Consider the following 21,529-nt stretch of genomic DNA (forward strand, 5'->3'; position numbering starts at 1 on the left):
TTCTGGTTCGATGAACTAGAAAAGTCGCTCGATAAAGATTCTTCTTATGAGGAGATTATGGACAGAGTTCACGCTCTTAAATTGGCTAACTCTTTTACTTTAGACGCCACTTTGCAATTAGCTAGATTAGCGGCGAAAAATTCAGGGTTTGCTATTGTGGCGCGCAGAGCGCTTTGGCTAAAATCTTGGTCAGCGGATGCGTCTTCCAAGAACAAATTGCTTAACATACCCTTCAAGGGGAAAACGCTGTTTGGCCCTGACTTGAAAGAGATTATTTCAGATATCACTGGGGGTAAGGGCCACGCCCTTCCTCAGGATAGGTCTTTTAAGGCTAAAAATAAACCAAATTTTCGTCCCTTTCGCAGAAACGGACCAGCCTCAAGTTCTACATCCTCTAAGCAAGAGGGTAATACTTCTCAAACCAAGCCAGCCTGGAGGCCAATGCAAGGCTGGAACAAGGGTAAGCAGGCCAAGAAACCTGCCACTGCTACCAAGACAGCATGAGATGTTGGCCCCCGATCCGGGACCGGATCTGGTGGGGGGCAGACTTTCTCTCTTCGCTCAGGCTTGGGCAAGAGATGTTCTGGATCCTTGGGCGCTAGAAATAGTCTCCCAAGGTTATCTTCTGGAATTCAAGGAGCTACCCCCAAGGGGGAGGTTCCACAGGTCTCAATTGTCTTCAGACCACATAAAAAGACAGGCATTCTTACGTTGTGTAGAAGACCTGTTAAAAATGGGAGTGATTCATCCGGTTCCATTAGGAGAACAAGGGATGGGATTCTACTCCAATCTGTTCATAGTTCCCAAAAAAGAGGGAACATTCAGACCAATCTTAGATCTCAAGATCCTAAACAAATTTCTCAAGGTTCCATCGTTCAAAATGGAAACCATTCGGACAATTCTTCCTACCATCCAGGAAGGTCAGTTCATGACCACGGTGGATTTAAAGGATGCGTATCTACATATTCCTATCCACAAGGAACATCATCGGTTCCTAAGGTTCGCCTTTCTGGACAAGCATTACCAGTTTGTGGCACTTCCATTCGGATTAGCCACTGCTCCAAGAATTTTCACAAAGGTACTAGGGTCCCTTCTAGCGGTGCTAAGACCAAGGGGCATTGCAGTAGTACCTTACTTGGACGACATACTGATTCAAGCGTCGTCTCTACCACAAGCAAAGGCTCCTACGGACATTGTCCTGGCCTTTCTCAGATCTCACGGGTGGAAAGTGAACGTAGAAAAAAGTTCTCTATCTCCGTCAACAAGAGTTCCCTTCTTGGGAACAATAATAGACTCCTTAGAAATGAGGATTTTTCTGACAGAGGCCAGAAAATCAAAACTTCTAAGCTCTTGTCAAGTACTTCATTCTGTTCTTCTTCCTTCCATAGCGCAGTGCATGGAAGTAATAGGTTTGATGGTCGCGGCAATGGACATAGTTCCTTTTGCGCAAATTCATCTAAGACCATTACAACTGTGCATGCTCAGTCAGTGGAATGGGGATTATACAGACTTGTCTCCGACGATACAAGTAGATCAGAGGACCAGAGATTCACTCCGTTGGTGGCTGACCCTGGACAACCTGTCACAAGGGATGAGCTTCCGCAGACCAGAGTGGGTCATTGTCACGACCGACGCCAGTCTGGTGGGCTGGGGCGCGGTCTGGGAACCCCTGAAAGCTCAGGGTCTTTGGTCTCGGGAAGAATCTCTTCTCCCGATAAATATTCTGGAACTGAGAGCGATATTCAATGCTCTCAAGGCTTGGCCTCAGCTAGCAAAGGCCAAATTCATACGGTTTCAATCAGACAACATGACGACTGTTGCGTATATCAACCATCAGGGGGGAACAAGGAGTTCCCTGGCGATGGAAGAAGTGACCAAAATAATTCAATGGGCGGAGACTCACTCCTGCCACTTGTCTGCAATCCACATCCCAGGAGTGGAAAATTGGGAAGCGGATTTTCTGAGTCGTCAGACATTTCATCCGGGGGAGTGGGAACTCCATCCGGAAATCTTTGCCCAAATAATTCAATTGTGGGGCATTCCAGACATGGATCTGATGGCGTCTCGTCAGAACTTCAAGGTTCCTTGCTACGGGTCCAGATCCAGGGATCCCAAGGCGACTCTAGTGGATGCACTAGTAGCACCTTGGAGCTTCAACCTAGCTTATGTGTTCCCACCGTTTCCTCTCATTCCCAGGCTGGTAGCCAGGATCAAACAGGAGAGGGTATCGGTGATCTTGATAGCTCCTGCGTGGCCACGCAGGACTTGGTATGCAGATCTGGTGAATATGTCATCGGCTCCACCATGGAAGCTACCTTTGAGACAGGACCTTCTTGTTCAAGGTCCGTTCGAACATCCGAATCTGGCCTCACTCCAACTGACTGCTTGGAGATTGAACGCTTGATTTTATCAAAGCGAGGGTTCTCAGATTCTGTCATTGATACTCTTGTTCAGGCCAGAAAGCCTGTAACTAGAAAAATCTACCATAAAATATGGAAAAAATATATCTGTTGGTGTGAATCTAAAGGATTCCCATGGAACAAGATAAAAATTCCTAAGATTCTATCCTTTCTTCAAGAAGGTTTGGAGAAAGGATTATCTGCAAGTTCTTTGAAGGGACAGATTTCTGCTTTATCTGTTTTACTTCACAAAAAGCTGGCGGCTGTGCCAGATGTTCAAGCTTTTGTTCAGGCTCTGGTTAGAATCAAGCCTGTTTACAAACCTTTGACTCCTCCTTGGAGTCTCAATTTAGTTCTTTCAGTTCTTCAGGGGGTTCCGTTTGAACCCCTACATTCCGTTGATATCAAGTTATTATCTTGGAAAGTTTTGTTTTTGGTTGCAATTTCTTCTGCTAGAAGAGTTTCAGAGTTATCTGCTCTGCAGTGTTCTCCTCCTTATCTGGTGTTCCATGCAGATAAGATGGTTTTGCGTACTAAACCTGGTTTTCTTCCGAAAGTTGTTTCTAACAAAAATATTAACCAGGAGATAGTTGTACCTTCTTTGTGTCCGAATCCAGTTTCAAAGAAGGAACGTTTGTTGCACAATTTGGATGTAGTTCGTGCTCTAAAATTCTATTTAGAGGCTACAAAGGATTTCAGACAAACATCTTCCTTGTTTGTTGTTTATTCTGGTAAAAGGAGAGGTCAAAAAGCAACTTCTACCTCTCTCTCTTTTTGGCTTGAAAGCATCATCAGATTGGCTTATGAGACTGCCGGACGGCAGCCTCCTGAAAGAATCACAGCTCATTCCACTAGGGCCGTGGCTTCCACATGGGCCTTCAAGAACGAGGCTTCTGTTGATCAGATATGTAAGGCAGCGACTTGGTCTTCACTGCACACTTTTACCAAATTTTACAAATTTGATACTTTTGCTTCTTCTGAGGCTATTTTTGGGAGAAAGGTTTTGCAAGCCGTGGTGCCTTCCATCTAGGTGACCTGATTTGCTCCCTCCCATCATCCGTGTCCTAAAGCTTTGGTATTGGTTCCCACAAGTAAGGATGACGCCGTGGACCGGACACACCTATGTTGGAGAAAACAGAATTTATGTTTACCTGATAAATTACTTTCTCCAACGGTGTGTCCGGTCCACGGCCCGCCCTGGTTTTTTAATCAGGTCTGATAATTTATTTTCTTTAACTACAGTCACCACGGTATCATATGATTTCTCCTATGCAAATATTCCTCCTTTACGTCGGTCGAATGACTGGGGAAGGCGGAGCCTAGGAGGGATCATGTGACCAGCTTTGCTGGGCTCTTTGCCATTTCCTGTTGGGGAAGAGAATATCCCACAAGTAAGGATGACGCCGTGGACCGGACACACCGTTGGAGAAAGTAATTTATCAGGTAAACATAAATTCTGTTTTTTTTGTGCTTTATTGACAAGTTTAAGCCTGTTTAACATGTCTGTGCCTTCAGATAAGCTATGTTCTATATGTATGAAAGCCAATGTGTCTCCCCCTTCAAAATTGTGTGATAATTGTGCCATAGAGTCCAAACAAAGTAAGGACAGTACTGCCACAGATAATGAAATTGCCCAAGATGATTCCTCAGATGAAGGGAGTAGACATGGTTCTACATCATCTCCTTCTGTGTCTACACCAGTTTTGCCCACGCAGGAGGCCCCTAGTACTTCTAGCGCGCCAATGCTTTTTACCATGCAACAATTGACGGCTGTAATGGATAACTCCATAGCTAATATTTTATCCGAAATGCCTGCATATCAGAGAAAGCGCGATTGCTCTGTTTTAAACACAGAAGAGCAGGAGGGCGCTGATGATAATTGTTCTGTCATACCCTCACACCCATCTGAAGGGGCCATGAGGGAGGTTTTGTCAGATGGGGAAATTTCAGATTCAGGAAAAATTTCTCAACAGGCTGAACCTGATGTGACATATAAATTTAAATTAGAACATCTCCGCGCACTGCTTAAGGAGGCGTTATCTACTCTGGATGATTGTGACAACTTGGTCATTCCAGAAAAATTATGCAAGATGGACAAGTTCCTAGAGGTTCCGGTGCACCCCGACGCTTTTCCTATACCCAAGCGGGTGGCGGACATAGTGAATAAGGAGTGGGAGAAGCCTGGCGTACCTTTTGTTCCCCCTCCTATATTTAAGAAATTATTATGGTCGACCCCAGAAAGGACTTATGGCAGACAGTCCCTAAGGTCGAGGGGGCAGTTTCTACTCTAAACAAGCGCACTACTATTCCTATCGAGGATAGTTTTGCTTTCAAAGATCCTATGGATAAAAAATTGGAAGGTTTGCTTAAAAAGATTTTTGTACAGCAAGGTTACCTTCTACAACCCATTTCGTGCATTGTTCCTGTCACTACAGCAGCGTGGTTCTGGTTCGAGGAACTAGAAAAGTCGCTCAGTAGAGAGACTCCATATGAGGAGGTTATGGACAGAGTTCACGCACTTAAGTTGGCTAACTCTTTTATTTTAGATGCCGCTTTGCAATTAGCTAGATTAGCGGCGAAAAATTCAGGGTTTGCAATTGTGGCGCGCAGAGCGCTTTGGCTAAAGTCTTGGTCAGCGGATGTATCATCCAAGACAAAATTGCTTAACATCCCCTTCAAGGGTAAAACTCTCTTTGGACCAGAATTGAAAGAGATTATCTCAGACATCACTGGGGGAAAGGGCCATGCCCTCCCACAAGATAGGCCTTTCAAGGCCAAGAATAAGTCTAATTTTCGTTCCTTTCGTAATTTCAGGAACGGACCGGTCTCTAATTCTGCATCCTCTAAGCAAGAGGGTAATGCCTCACAGTCCAAACCAGCCTGGAAACCGATGCAAGGCTGGAACAAGGGTAAGCAGACCAAGAAGCCTGCTACCGCTAACAAAACAGCATGAAGGAGTAGCCCCCGATCCGGGACCGGATCTAGTGGGGGGCAGACTCTCTCTCTTTGCTCAGGCTTGGGAAAGAGATGTTCAGGATCCCTGGACGCTAGAAATAGTTTCTCAGGGTTATCTTCTGGAATTCAAGGAACTACCCCCAAGAGGAAGGTTCCACATGTCTTACTTATCCTCAAACCAAATAAAGAGACAGGCATTCTTACATTGTGTAGAAGACCTGTTAAAGATGGGAGTGATACACCCAGTTCCAATGACGGAACAAGGAATGGGATTTTACTCAAATCTGTTCGTAGTTCTCAAAAAAGAGGGAACCTTCAGACCAATTCTGGATTTAAAGATCCTAAACAAATTTCTCAGGGTACCATCGTTCAAAATGGAAACCATTCGAACGATTCTACCCACTATCCTGGAAGGTCAATTTATGACTACCGTGGATCTAAAGGATGCGTACCTACATATTCCTATCCACAAAGAACATCATCAGTTCCTAAGGTTCGCCTTTCTGGACAAACATTACCAGTTTGTGGCCCTCCCATTCGGATTAGCCACTGCTCCAAGGATTTTCACAAAGGTACTCGGGTCCCTTCTAGCGGTTCTAAGACCGAGGGGCATTGCAGTAGTACCATATTTGGACGACATTCTAATACAAGCGTCGTCCCTTTCAAAAGCAAAGGCTCATACAGACATCGTTCTGGCCTTTCTCAGATCTCACGGATGGAAGGTGAACATAGAAAAAAGTTCTCTGTCTCCGTCAACAAGAGTTCCCTTCTTGGGAACAATAATAGATTCCTTAGAAATGAGGATTTTTCTGACAGATGTCAGAAAGTCAAAACTTCTAAGCGCTTGTCAAGTTCTTCATATTGTTCCACGTCCTTCCATAGCTCAGTGCATGGAAGTAGTAGGGTTGATGGTTGCAGCAATGGACATAGTTCCTTTTGCGCGAATTCATCTAAGACCATTACAACTGTGCATGCTGAAACAGTGGAATGGGGACTATACAGACTTGTCTCCAGTGATTCAAGTAGATCAGAAGACCAGAGATTCACTCCGTTGGTGGATATCCCTGGACCACCTATCCCAGGGAATGAGCTTCCGCAGACCAGAGTGGGTCATTGTCACGACCGACGCCAGTCTAGTGGGCTGGGGTGCGGTCTGGGAATCCCTTAAAGCTCAGGGACTATGGTCTCGGGAAGAGTCTCTTCTCCCGATAAACATTCTGGAACTAAGAGCGATATTCAATGCTCTCAGGGCTTGGCCTCAGCTTGCAAAGGCCAGATTCATAAGATTCCAATCAGACAACATGACGACTGTTACGTATATCAATCATCAGGGGGGAACAAGGAGTTCCCTGGCGATGAAAGTGACCAAAATAATACAATGGGCGGAGAATCACTCCTGCTATCTATCTGCGATCCACATCCCAGGTGTGGATAACTGGGAAGTGGATTATCTGAGTCGTCAGACATTCCACCCGGGGGAGTGGGATCTCCACCCGGAGATTTTTGCCCAGTTGACTCAATTATGGGGCATTCCAGACATGGATCTGATGGCGTCTCGTCAGAACTTCAAGGTTCCTTGCTACGGGTCCAGATCCAGGGATCCCAAGGCGACTCTAGTAGATGCACTAGTAGCGCCTTGGTCCTTCAACCTAGCTTATGTGTTTCCACTGTTTCCTCTCATTCCCAGGCTGGTAGCCAGGATCAAACAGGAGAGGGCCTCGGTGATCTTGATAGCTCCTGCGTGGCCACGCAGGACTTGGTATGCAGACCTGGTGAATATGTCATCGGTTCCACCATGGAAGCTACCTTTGAGACAGGACCTTCTTGTTCAGGGTCCATTCGAACATCCAAATTTGGTCTCCCTCCAGCTGACGGCTTGGAGATTGAACGCTTGATTCTATCAAAGCGTGGGTTTTCAGATTCTGTGATAGATACTCTGGTTCAGGCCAGAAAACCGGTAACTAGAAAGATTTATCATAAAATATGGAAAAGATATATCTGCTGGTGTGAATCCAAGGGATTCCCATGGAATAAGATAAAAATTCCTAAGATTCTTTCCTTTCTGCAAGAAGGTTTGGATAAAGGATTATCTGCGAGTTCTCTAAAGGGACAGATTTCTGCTTTATCTGTCTTACTACACAAACGACTGGCAGCTATGCCAGATGTTCAAGCATTTGTTCAGGCTCTGGTTAGGATCAAGCCTGTTTACAGACCTTTGACTCCTCCCTGCAGTTTAAATCTAGTCCTTTCAGTTCTTCAAGGGGTTCCGTTTGAACCTCTACATTCCATGGATATTTAGTTGTTATCTTGGAAAGTTTTGTTTTTGGTTGCTATTTCTTCTGCTAGAAGAGTTTCAGAGTTATCTGCTCTGCAGTGTTCTCCGCCCTATCTGGTGTTCCATGCAGATAAGGTGGTTTTGCGTACTAAGCCTGGTTTTCTTCCAAAGGTTGTTTCTAACAAAAATATTAACCAGGAGATAGTTGTACCTTCTTTGTGTCCGAATCCAGTTTCAAAGAAGGAACGTTTGTTACACAATTTGGACGTAGTCTGTGCTCTAAAATTCTATTTAGAAGCTACAAAGGATTTCAGACAAACATCTTCTCTGTTTGTCGTCTATTCTGGTAAAAGGAGAGGTCAAAAAGCGACTTCTACCTCTTTCCTTTTGGCTTAAAAGCATCATCCGATTGGCTTACGAGACTGCCGGACGGCAGCCTCCTGAAAGAATCACAGCTCACTCCACTAGGGCTGTGGCTTCCACATGGGCCTTCAAGAACGAGGCTTCTGTTGATCAGATATGTAAGGCAGCGACTTGGTCTTCACTGCACACTTTTGCCAAATTTTACAAATTTGATACTTTTGCTTCTTCGGAGGCTATTTTTGGGAGAAAGGTTTTGCAAGCCGTGGTGCCTTCCGTTTAGGTAACCTGATTTGCTCCCTCCCTTCATCAGTGTCCTAAAGCTTTGGTATTGGTTCCCACAAGTAAGGATGACGCCGTGGACCGTACACACCAATGTTGGAGAAAACAGAATTTATGCTTACCTGATAAATTACTTTCTCCAACGGTGTGTCCGGTCCACGGCCCGCCCTGGTTTTTTAATCAGGTCTGATGAATTATTTTCTCTAACTACAGTCACCACGGTACCATATGGTTTCTCCTATATTTTTCCTCCTGTCCGTCGGTCGAATGACTGGGGTGGGCAGAGCCTAGAAGGGACTATATGGCCAGCTTTGCTGGGACTCTTTGCCATTTCCTGTTGGGGAAGAGATATTCCCACAAGTAAGGATGACGCCGTGGACCGGACACACCGTTGGAGAAAGTAATTTATCAGGTAAGCATAAATTCTGTTTTTTTTCTTTCATGATTCAGATAGAACATGATATTTTAAGCAACTTTCTAATTTACTCCTATTATCAAATTTTCATAATTCTCTTGGTATCTTTATTTGAAATGCAAGAATGTAAGGTTAAATGCCGGCCCATTTTTGGTGAACAACCTAGGTTGTCCTTGCTGATTGCTGGATAAATTCATCTACCAATCAAAAACTGCTGTCCAGAGTTCTGAACCAAGAAAAATGCTTAGATGCCTTTTTTTTTCAAATGAAGATATCACGAGAATAAAGAAACATTGATGATAGGAGTAAATTAGAAAGTTGCTTAAAATTGCATCCTCTATCTGAATCACAAATGAAAAAAATTGGGTTCAGTGTCCCTTTAAATTCTTACAAGATGGCCTTGAAAGGGCCATCCTCCCTGGAGTTTAAACCTAGTTCTTTCCGTTCTTCAGGGTCCTCCCTTTTAATTTATGCACTCCATAGACACACAATTATTTGTCTTGGAGGGCAAGAAGAGTTTGAGTTGTCCGCATTATCCTGTGACCCTCCATTTTTTATTTTTCACAAGGATAAGGCAGTACTGCATACCAAATATGATTTTCTTACAAAAGTGGTTGCTACTGATAACATCAATCAAGAAATTGTCGTTCCTTCTCTTTGTCCAGATCCTGCTAACTCTAAGGAAAGATTGTTACATAATCTGGCCGTTGTCAGAGCTTTGAAGCGACTAAAGAGTTAAGAAAAACTTCTAGTTTGTTTGTGCATTACTCTGGTAATCGTAAAGACCAGAAAGCTACTAAGGTAGCATTGGCATCTTGTCTTAAACAGGTGATTTTACAAGTCTTTTTTTTTTTTTTTTTGTGGTGGGTTAGTCGCCTCCTTAATGTATTACCCCTCTCTACCAGAGCAGTGGCAACATCATGGGCCTTTAAAAATTATGCATCGTTGGAGCAAATTTGCAAAGCTACCGCATGGTTCTCCTCACAAGCTTTTTTCCAAATTTGATCGTTTTGATGATTTTGCTATTTCGCAAGCAGCTTTTGGCAGGAAAATCCTTCAGACCGTGGTGTTGGTTAAATGGGACCTGTCAGAGGTAAGTATTGTCCCACCCTATCCGTAACATAGACCATCGGCTCTGGTATTAATTCTATGTGTTATGGAGGAATTTGGACCATCATTCTACAAAACATTTTCTGCTTACCTGATATTTTTTTTTTCTTTTGGAATGATCGTCCACAGGCCCACTTGCTTCTTTGGGCAACAGTTTTAATGAAGCAGTTTTAGACCCTGCTTTGCCTTTTCTACCTTTCTTTCCTGTTCTCTACTCGGCTATACGTAAAGCTAAGAGAGAGGAGGGAGGGTTTTAAAGCTCTTGTATGTTTTTCACTACCTCCTAGTGGTGGGTAAATATATCCCATATGTTATGGAAGACTGTCCATCATTCCGAAAGAGAAAATAATTTATCAGTTAAGCATAAATTCTTTGTTTTTGTGATTTTAGACGGAGCATACCATTTAAAAAAAAAAAAAATTTGAAAGTTTTTATATGACATGATCTATCTGCAACGTGAAACAAAAATAGGGTTTCATATCCCTTTAAGAGAACACATTTTATAGTACAATGTCCCTTTAAATACTGCAGACACACCTGGATGTTACATTGTTTGTTTTTGTTTTTCAGTACTGGCGGCGTGCAACAGCATTTCTCTGCTGTCAACAGCAGGAAAATACTGGCAGAACCATGCAATACGTGTATCTAAATAGCATAGGTATTTAGAGCAGTGCACTGCTTGGCGTACATACACTTCCATATAGAGTTAAGAGGTTAACCACTAGAATGCCAAACTTGTTAATTTAATGTCCATTGAAAATGGGCTTCCAGGGCCAAGCACATTAATGCGACAGACGAGTCAAAATTAAACGTTCATGATTCAGATAGGGCATGCAATTTTAAACAACTTTACAATTTACTTTTATCGTCAAATTTGTTGAAAGCTAAACCTAGGTAGGTTCATATTCTACGTTCTAAGCCCTTGAAGGCCGCCTCTTATCTCTGTGCATTTTGGCAGGTTTTTTTTTACAGCTTGACAGCACTAGTTCATATGTGCCATATAGATAACATTGTGCTCACTCCCTTGGAGGGACTTATGATTTAGCACTGATTAGCTAAAATGCAAGTCTGTCAAAAGAAATTAAACTTAGGGGTAGTCTGCAGAGGGTTATATTAAGGTAAAAAGTATATTAATATAACCATATTGCTTATACATAACTTGGGAGTTGGTAATGAAGGGATTATTTATCTTTTAAAAAAATAACATTCTCCCTTTAACGTGCTGTAGTAAATAGCTGATCACCTCCTCCTGACACCAGCCTGCATGAGGTGGCAGAGGAGGCATAGGGCAACTGTCCCAGATCCTTTAGTTTTAAATAAAATTGTAACTATAATTGTATTTTATTTTTAATTGTATATTAATTGCCCTCCCTCTCTTTAAAAAAAAAAAAAAAATCCATTTACCTCCCAGGGTTCTTACCTGATGTCAAGAGGTTCTCTGGATTAGCGGTTTATAGTGGGAGTGGGACCAGAATATTTGCATTTCCCCCGGAAATGCAACTCTTCCTTCGGACATGTAGCGCTGCGCTCCTAAACAGATGTGCCATGCAGTCTCCCCGATGACGCTTTTAGGCAGGGCAGGGAATTTTTGGTGAGTCACTGATGACTTCGCTCTAATCTGTGAAAATTACTGCTGGAGTATACTAACAGCAAAGAACTTCTGGGTGTAAATTCACTTCCATATGGGGTAAGGGGTTAATGTTGCATATTTCACATAGTCCACAGCTGCATTCATTACTTTTGGGAATTTAGAACCTGGCCACCAGGAGGAGGCAAAGGCACCCCAGCCGAAGGCTTAAATACTCCTCCCACTTCCCTCTTCCCCAAGTCATTCTTTGCCTTTCGTCCCAGGAGGTTGGCAGAGAAGTGTCAGAAGTTTTCGATAGTCTCTTATGGAGGGTAGTACTCTTTGGTATGGGACTGGAGTTTTAAGTAGCCCTGTCAACCTTTCAGTGAAAACATGGCTGAAAGTTAGAGTCCGGAGATGCAGGGAGAGTCTTTCTGATTTTTTTCTCTCAAGTCCATTGCAGAAGCGACGCTACTATCTGTCACACTTGAAGGGCCGTGTTCCTGTTCCACGGCATAGATTCCGGTAAGATTGTTTCATTTTACTTTCATCATGGATGTATTGTAATTACAACTGTTTATCCGAGAGGGGCTACAACCTTTCGGGGATAACTTTAACATATGTGAGGCTCCTTTTTGTATCTAGGAATCAAGGGTTAATATCTCCTGAGGGGGGTTATTGAACAGGGGGGTTTATAATCATGTTTATGTGATTCTGTCTGCTACTGTGTAGTGTTGCTTCGGCTCATGGCTATTTTGGAACATAACGGCCTATGTCTAGTGACGCAGCCTTTTCGGTCGGGTGCACTTTTGCATGGACTGCATGGTTTACCTTGTGACCTTATTAACGTTTTCCTGACCGTGTGGCAACTTAGAAATACTGGTTCGCTGGTGTCTGGTTCTCTGGAGGCGGCAGTGTCCCAGTTATGGAGGATTCTTGGGGACGGAGGTCTCTGATTCAGACTCTACTTCTGTCGAAGAATATGAATTGGCCCTGGTGATACATGCCCATCAGTTATGTTCCGAATGCCGTTTTAGAGTGCTCTGTTCCTCAGGATCAGGGAATCGGGTGCCCACTGAGCTATCCGTCTCTGGGAATTCTATTTCTCACGAGACGAGTTCCCTATCATCAACTCTTACTATGCATGCCGGTAACCCAAACGCTACTTATCTTTTCTAGGGAGTGTGGCCTGTTCCCACCGGAGGTTACGACACGGATCCGCATGGCCATAACTTAGGCGCTGGCGCATCTGCACCTCCCGGGAGTGTGCTTACGATATTGTCAGTGTTTGGTTAACCGGTGCTCGTCTGGCTTGGGATCGCCTGGTCCAGTTCAGCCTTCTGGGGGAGCAACTGCCCCTAAAGCCTCAGGGGGTCAACCTTCGGGGGCCAGTGTTTCCTTTTGTCCCGGCGGAGGTAAGTTGCGCCGTTAGACTGGTGCGCCTTAGTGTTCTACTAAGTCACGTTTTTGGTGTTGCTGGAGGATCCAACTCTTAATGGGTCTGGGAATTCTCAGTCTTACTGTTCGACTGGCTTGCATACATAGACATAAAGGGATGAAGTAATCTTCTTATAGTCTTTATTTGTGTATCCTTTTCCAGTTCTGAGCTTGGAAGTCTCGGACCCTAGTTGGGCTTGGGGGCCGGCCATTCTTCCTGGGCGATAACCTACTGGTTGCCTTATCTTTTATTTTCATCCGGTGAGGATGATTTTTATTTGGTTTAAAGCTCATGTTGTGGTGTGATGTTTCCTTCGGGAACGTTCCTCTCTGGAATTGATACGCATGATTTTGTTAGCTCTGTTTACAAAGGTCTGTCTGACTGTTCTTTATCCCTCCATCATCCGGGTAGACTCTATTTGACCTTGACAGTGCTGGGGCCCTTGGTTTCAGGCTGGTCCTGACTGGGTACAAATCCTTCTGTCTTTGAGGCCTAGTTCAGACACGTGGCTTTTTTTAATGTCCAGTTGGTCCGGTGAGGGCGCCCAGTAATCGCAATATGATTGTGTGATTGTCTTGTTTTACAAGCTTCAACTAGCATCCTGAAAGGACTTGAGGGTCCGTGGTTGCTTAGGGGCATGGGGGATTGGTTCAGTCCTTATTCGCATTTCAATCTAGTGGTCCTGGACTACGTTGAGATCCACAGCGACATGCTCAGTCATTACAAAATTTTTCGGGAACTAGAGTTTTCCTTCCCGTTGTTGGTTGGATGCTTGGAGGATTTAGGTCCCTCATAACGCCATTCTTACGGTTTTGCCTTTCATGGTCTCTTTCGAAGTGTCCTTTTAGGACTAATTCCTTTTAGATGTTCTCTTCCTTTGGGTCGAGACTTTCTGGACTTCGTCCAGTTTTTGTGGCGTCTTTGGCCGCTTAATTAGGAAATGAAGGCCGTGAGGCTCTGTCTTCCTTCGGGAGTTAGTCGTCTCCGTATCAGGGGCGATAGGAGGTGTCCCTTTTTCCAAGCTTTTTGCTTAGGGGATGTTTTTCTGCCTGGGTTTGGATGCTTTGCATTCTTCTCCCTTGGGTGTTTTCTTCTGGAACGTTAATCTGAAAGGATTATGGAGACTAGCCTTTCTTCTACTCTTTCAGGTGACTCTGCTCTCGTTTTAGTTTCCCTTAGTGCTGCCCTTGGGGCCTTTGGGCTCTAGAGAAATTGCGTGACTTTGTACCTTGGTGGCGGGGTGTTGATGTCCGGCTAAGGGTGTTCTCTTCCCTTTGGGCTGGGAATTACAAGCGAGTCCTGTAACCGTTCTCTGTGTTTCCGGGTTCTCATCCCCTGTGATGTCTGATTGCTTCAGACGGGGTATCTTGTGTTCCCTGAGGGTGTCGTTCATTCTAGGACGATTCTGGTAGCCGGGTCTGGAGTTCTTGTCTTGGATCCTTCTTGGATTTCTGGAGACTTTTGACCTGATGGACTGGTTCGGGACGACCCAGGTTTTTTTCAGGGACCCTATGTTGCGACATAGGGGCTAGCTCATTAGGCTTGCAAGCAGGTAGGCCAGAGTTCTCATCCACCTTCGGGAGCTGGTTATAAACTTTAAGGCCTGACTTGTCCTTCGGACGGAGTGTGCTCCTCTATGGGGAGTTTTTTTCTCTGGATCAACAGTGGTGTCTGGATGATTTTTCATTTGGTCCATGTTTTGATCATACTGTGGCTTCATGTCTTGTGGACATGTACGCTGTTATTATCTGTCCCTTCCCTTTGGAGTGGATAGTTTATCTTCCTTATGAGTTGGGGTTTCCTCTCTGGAGGGTCCTTGTCCTGCCCTGTGTGTAGGAGTTTGGATCAGGTGGCTTATTTCTGTAAAGGGCAGCATCTGCTGCTCTGTGGGCTCTGTTCCACCTGTTAGACAGTCTCTACATAAAGAGACCAATTTCCAAGAGAGTTGTGACAGGTCTTCCTACGGATCTATTGCACTTTTCTCTGTTCCTGGTCCTAGGGGGTTCTCCTTGGGAGTGCCTTATTTTGGAGGAGCGGATTGGGTTGGCACCCCTTTTTTCTTTCATTCCCTGGGGGCGTGTGGTTGGGGTCTTCTGTCCCCCTGTCTATCAGACATGTCTGTCGCTTGGGCAGGTCTGGTGTTGAAGCAGAATCTGAGATCTGTTGCTCTGCTATTTCGTCCTCTGAGCATTCGAGGCACAGTAAGCCTTTAAGTTTCTCCTTTCTCCACATTCAAGATTTGTGGTAAGGACTGGCTGCTCTTAGATAGCCTAGGACGTTATCCGCTGGTTAGTGGATACTTAGCAATCTGAAGAATCCTATCTTCAGCTGCTTTCTGCTTGCCCTGCAAGAATTTAAGTTCTAGAGTCATTTTTAAATGACTGCAGCGTGCAATGTTTTTGCTTCAGGTGTTGTTTGTCAGACCTATCTGAGCTTGCTGCACGAGGTTTCGTTCTGAATATTTCGGTATTCTGAGATACCTTTTTGTGACTTGGGGACATTGCTTTCTAGAGTGTGGTTGCACTGTGTTAAGGGAAGATCCTCTTTCTGTTTCAGACTCCCGGCCTTATCCTGTGGTTTCTGTATTTCTGGGGTCTGGGCGTTGCCTCCCCTTGTTTCTATGAGACTGGTTGGGTCTCTGTTAGCCTGACCCGGTTTCTCTGGTTTTTGCTCTGTGTTTTTATTTAGGACTCATGGTGCCACTTTTAGTTTTTGTTTTTTTTCTGGCGTTCCTTATGCTAGCTGGAAGCTAGCTCGGCATACTAATGCACCGTGGCTACTCTGCACTGTAGCAAACCGAGGGTTGCAAGTTCGATCCCCGGCGAGGTCTACTCAGCCTTTCCTCCTTTCGAGGTTGATTAAATGAGCAGCGCCTTTTCTTCTTTGTGGAAGAATACAGTAGTTTGTTCCCTTTCTTTAGAAAGGGCTGTGTTGTTTGGAGACCGACTGCTGCGGACGATGTCTCACTCTAGCAAGGCTTTGGACTATCTGTGGGTCAGTGTCCTTGGGCCTTTTCCTTTTTTCAAAGTTGTTCTCGGCTTCGGACGAAGTGGGATTTTGTTAGGTAGGGGTTTTCAGTCCTGGTGCCCTCAGAATGGGCCGCCTCTTGTACCCTCCCGTTTTTCCATTCATTGTCCTTTATAGCTTGGGTATTGTTTTCCCAAAAGTAATGAATGCAGCTGTGGTGTGGACTCTTCATTTATGAAGAAAAACTTTAATTATGCTTACCTGATAATTTTCTTTTCTTCAGATGGAAAGAGTCCACAGCTCCCCGCACATATTTTTTCTGTGGGGTGTCTGTTATTTTTGTTCTTCTGGCACCTTTTCACCCTGTTTCTTCTACTGTTCCTTCTAGGAGTATTTAAGGCTTTGTCTGGGGTGTCTTTGCCTCCTCCTGTTGGCCAGGTTCTAAATTCCCAAAAGTAATGAATGCAGCTGTGGACTCTCTCCATCTGAAGAAAAGAAAATTATCAGGTAAGCATAATTTAAGTTTTTGTTGAATTATTTTGCTTATGCTTTCTGCTGTAACTTATTAAATTAAATATATTTTTTGTAATATCTTTTTCCATGTATCATGATTGTGTTATCTGTTTACAGTGTAATATCTTACATAAACATTCTAAGATGCTTCTCATTTTCAATTCCTTGTTTTGCTGTATCATCGCAAAATGAACTTTAATTGAAATTTTGGAATACTTATTTTTCTTGCTGAGCAGATATGTTAATCTTTCAATGGGAAATCATTTTGCTTTGTGTAAGCTTTGTTTTTACTCTTTGCAGTATAAGGCGTATTTTATGATGTATGTTTTTGTTTTAACAGAATTGATGACATCATTGAGCATTATAAAAAAGAACAAATTGTTGAAGGCTATTTTCTAAAGGAGTCTGTCCCAGTGCAGGTAAAAAATAATATATATACTACTAGAAATGTCTGCAAAATGTCCCTTTAAACATTATCCTAGCATTAAAGTTAACTTCTAAGACTTTTTTTTTTCTCCACAAGGGAGACATTTTAATATTAGCTCTCTAAATCTTCTTCCAACAGGACTATCTAGTTTTTAGAACCACCCCTCTTAACCTCTAAGGGCAAAATATTTTTATTTTATAATTTAGACAACTTTCTAATGTACTTCTATTATCAAATTTTCTTTTCTCTTGGTATCTTTTGTTGAAAAGCATAAATGTAAGTTCATGAGCGAGCACATGTCTGGAGCACTATATGGCAGCAGTTTTGCAATAATGTTATTAATTTACAAGAGCACTAGACACAGTAAATTGGAAGCTTTTTATATGCTCTGATGGGTTTCATATCCCTTTTAATTCTAAGACTGTGATACCTGTAATTCTGTCACAGAATTACAAGGCTTTTTCTTTTTAATGACACTGAGTCCACGGATCATCTTAGTTACAATTGGGATATTCACCTCCTGGTCAGCAGGAGGCGGCAAAGAGCACCACAGCAAAGCTGTTCAATAGCTCCTCCCTTCCCTCCCACTCAAATCATTCTCTTTGCCTACGTCAGTGTGAGGAAGTGATAAAGTGAGGTATTAGATTAGATTCTTCAATCAATAGTTTATTATTTTTAAAGTAGTGCAAGATTGTGCTGCTTTGTCCTAGGGTGTAGCCGTAGTCCATATCAGTCTCTTCAGTAGAGCCTCCCATATTCAGATGCTGCCCTTACCAAGAAAATCTGAGGAATATTACTCAGGACTTTCGTTATATTACAGGTCCATGGGAGGGAGAGGACCTGTCAAACCTGGGAACTGCCTTGGTGTCAGGCAGAAGGTGAGGTAAGTGTTGACTTTATTTCTGGGGGTAGAAGTAAAACTGAGAAAAAGGTTACACTTTATTTTTTATTTATACCTCATTAAATCTGGGCTCTTTATTTAGGGTTTCAGAGTGAGTTTCTTCTAGAAGGGACACTTTGGACAGTTTGGGCGCAGGCACTGGGGCTGTATGTGATATGTTCACTAATCTCCCAACGGTTTAATAATAGCCGACCGGGACTTTGCATATTGATATAAGCTTTACTGCAAGCTCAATGTGAGGTGGTTCCATGATTAAACTGTACTATCAGCTACCCAATCTGAAGCTGGATCGGTCTGTTTTTATTCTCCCGGTGCTTTCACTTGTAAAATATTAATGGCAACCGGTAGATGGCTTTTGGTAACTAACGCCCACGATGGGCGGAGTTGTGTGGCGCAAATTTAGTTGCGCACCACTTTACTAATACTTCCGTAATCGGAGGATTCAGTCTAGGTGTGTGTTCTTAGTACCGGACAGTACTACAGCTGAGTCCGGAATTTTTGCGGAGCAGAAGGGCTGGCAGGCACCTCAGCTAGGTTTAGCTGAGGTGTGGAAGGGGTTGCAATATTGTGTACTTAGTACAGACATGTTTGCACAAGAGCCCAAGTAGCTCACACTGATAAATAATAAAGGTTACACTTTAAGAGTTAGAGACAGTAATGCAAATAAAAAAGTTACACTTTAAAAATTAAAAAGACAGTAACGTTTTTTTCTGTGTTCATTTTTATTGGATTAATCACCTAGATGTGAGTCAAATTGGTCCAAGAGATCCTACACAGTGTATCCTTATGTTTTGAAAATGAATATGGAACCACCAATCCCTTTCTAAGGTGTTTGCTGTTTAGGAGTCTATTGACAAGGGTCAAGCTATGCCACATTTTCTCCTACAGTGCCCCAAAAAAGTTATGGCCCACATTCAGTGCCCTGCACTTCCTCTCACACTTCACTTGGAGTTACTCTGCTTTTCATGCATTATTTGTTTTTCCTACAAGGTAGAAAACATTACTAGAGGACATCTTTTCAATCATTTAGGATGATTGATTCAGTAGTTGCTATTCTGAATGTTTCTTCCTTGTAACCTGTAAGAGGAAGATACTTCAGTAATATCTGAGGGGGAATTCTCAGACTCAGATTAATATCTTTATCTGATCCTGAGGTTGTTCTCTTTAATTTTTTTAGCTTGAATACCTCCTCTTGTTAATTGAGGAGGTTTTAGCTTCCCCGGGCGACCCCGACAATAGAACTGCTATATCCTTAGAGGATAGTTGTGTTTTCAAAGGTCCTTTGGACAAGAAATAAGAGCGTCTAATCAAAAAGATGTATGTACACCAGGGCCTACAATGGCGGCCAGCTGTGTGCATTGCTACCGTCACTAGTGTGGTGGCGTATTGGTTCGATACGTTGTCTGATGCTCAGGACAGAAACTTCTCTGGATGAAATCCAAGATAGGATAAAAGCTCTTAAGCTAGCGAATGCCTTTTTTACGGATGCTTCCCTTCAAGTTATCAAACTGGGAGCAAAGATTTCAGGTTTCTCTATTCTAGTTCGCAGAGCCTTATGGTTAAAACTTTGGTCTGCGGATGTGTCTATGTCTAAGCTGTTAGCAATTCCTTACAAGGAGAAGACCTTGTTTGGACCTGACTTGATGGAAATTATCTCTGATATCACGGGAGGTAAAGGTCACCTTTTCCCTCAGGATAAGAGAAATAAACAAGAAGGACAACAGAGTAATTTTCGTTCCTTTTGAAATTTCAAGGGAAATTCTTCCTCTTCCACCTCCAAGCAGGAACACTCTAAACCTTCATGGAGACCCAATCAGTCTTGGAATAAGGCAAAGTAATCTAAGAAGCCTGCTATTGAACTAATGACAGCATGAAGGGCCTGCACCTGATCCGGGACCGGATCTTGTAGCGTGCAGACTTTCCTTTTTTTTGCTTGAGCTGGGGTTCGAGATATTTAGGATCCGTGGACAATAGAAATTGTGTCCCAGGTATACAAACTAGAGTTCAAAAGTTTTCCTTCCAGTGGCAGGTTCTACTTTCAAGATTATCTGCAGACCAGGCAAAAAGAGGCATTATTACACTGTGTAGGAGACCTCTCCGACCTGGGAGTGTTTGTTCCTGTTCCGATACAGGAACAGGGTCTGAGATTTCATTCCAATCTGTTCGTGGTTCCCAAAAAAATAGGGAACCTTCAGGCCAATTTTAGATCTCAAGAGTCTAAACAAATTTCTCAGAGTACCGTCCTTCAGGATGGAAACTATTCGTTCCATTCTCCCTTTGATCCAAGAGGGTCATTTTATGACCACAGTGGATTTTAAGGACGTGCTCCCTTTCACAGGGTTCATCACAAGCTCCTAAGGTTTGTCTTTCTGGACAAACACTTCCAGTTCGTGGTTCTTTCCTTCGGCCTTGCCACAGCTTCCAGAATTTCACAAAGGTTCTGGGATCGCTGTTGGCGGTGCTTCAGTTACGGGGCATTGCAGTGGCGCCCTATCTGAACGACATCCTAGTCCAGGCGCCATCCTTACAGCAAGCAAGATCCCACACGGACTTTGTTACCCTTCCTGCAATTCACAGGTGGAAGGTAAATTTGGAAAAAAAGTTCCTTAGTACCAAATACAAGGGTAACTTTCTTGGGAAACATAATAGATTCCCTATCAATGAAGATTTTTCTGACAGAAATCAGGAAATCAAAGATTTTCGTTACTTGTCTAGCCCTTCAGTCCAATCCTCGGCCATCAGTGGATCAGTGCAGGGAGGTAATCGGGCTGATGGTGGCAGCAATGGACATCATCCCGTTTGCTCGGTTCAATCTTAGTCTTCTACAGTTAAACATGCTCAGGCAATGGAACAGAGATTATGCCGATTTGTCTCCTCGAATACTTCTGGAAACGGGAGACAAGGGCTTCTCTTCAATGGTGGTTGTCTCGAGTTAATCTCTCCTAGGGAACCTGCTTTCACTGACCATTTTACGTGATTGTGACTACAGACGCCAGCCTTCTAGAATGGGGAGCCATCTGGGGCTCCCTAAAGGCTCAGGAGGTTTGGACTCAGTCAGTCTTTTCTCCCTATAAACATTCTGGAGTTGAGAGCAGTCTTTAATGTTCTTCTGGCCTGGCCTCAGTTAACTTCAGTCCAGTTTATCAAGTTCCAGTCAGACAACTTAACTTCTGTGATATACATCAATCATCAGGGAGCAACTAGGAGTTCCTTAGCGATGACAGAGGTAACCAAAATAATCAGTTGGAGGAGGCCCATTCCTTCTATCTGTCGGCGATCCACATCCCAGGGGTGGTCAACTGGGAGGCAGACTTCCTGAGCAGACAGACCTTTCATCTGGGGGAGTGGGAACTCCATCCGGAAGTGTTCTCCAGCCTGATTCTCAAGTGGGGTCCAATTGAATGGATCTCAGGGCATCTCAACAGAAGGCCAAGCTTCCGAGATGTGGGTCGTAGTCCAGGGACCCCTAGGCGGAACTGATAGATGCTCTGCCGGTCCCTTGGGCATTCAGTCTAGCATACTTATTTCATCCGTTTGCTCTTCTTCCTCGGGTCATTGCTCGAATCAAGCAGGAGAGGGCATCAGTGTTCCTCATAGGATTTGGTATGTAGATCTGGTGGACATGTCATCTATATCACCTCGGAGACTTCTGTTGAGGAAGGACCTTCTAATTCAAGGGCCCTTCCTTCACCAAAATCTAGTTTCTCTGAAACCGACTGCTTGGAGATTGAACGCTTAATTTTATACAAGCGAGGTTTTTCTGACTCGGTCATAGAGACCATGATTCAGTCTTGTAAGTCTGTTACTAGAAAGATTTACCATAATATTTGGCGTAAATTTCTCTATTGGTGTAAATCCAAGGGCTACTCATGGAGTAGAGTTAGGATTCCTACAGTTTTGTCCTTTCTACAAGAGGGTTT

At 43.6% G+C, this 21,529-nt stretch overlaps 1 protein-coding gene across 1 annotated transcript in view; it reads left to right on the top strand.

The window, feature by feature from the left end:
• RASA1 (RAS p21 protein activator 1) overlaps positions 1 to 21,529 on the top strand; it is a gene marked incomplete in the record, with an annotated part of 550,200 nt that overhangs the window by 123,252 nt on the left and 405,419 nt on the right. The window contains 1 exon segment of the mRNA XM_053701476.1: positions 16,616 to 16,700. Coding sequence (XP_053557451.1) covers positions 16,616 to 16,700 — 85 coding nt within the window.

The sequence above is a fragment of the Bombina bombina genome, chromosome 2, assembly GCF_027579735.1.
Source record: "Bombina bombina isolate aBomBom1 chromosome 2, aBomBom1.pri, whole genome shotgun sequence".
NCBI classification, from domain to species: Eukaryota; Metazoa; Chordata; class Amphibia; order Anura; family Bombinatoridae; genus Bombina; species Bombina bombina.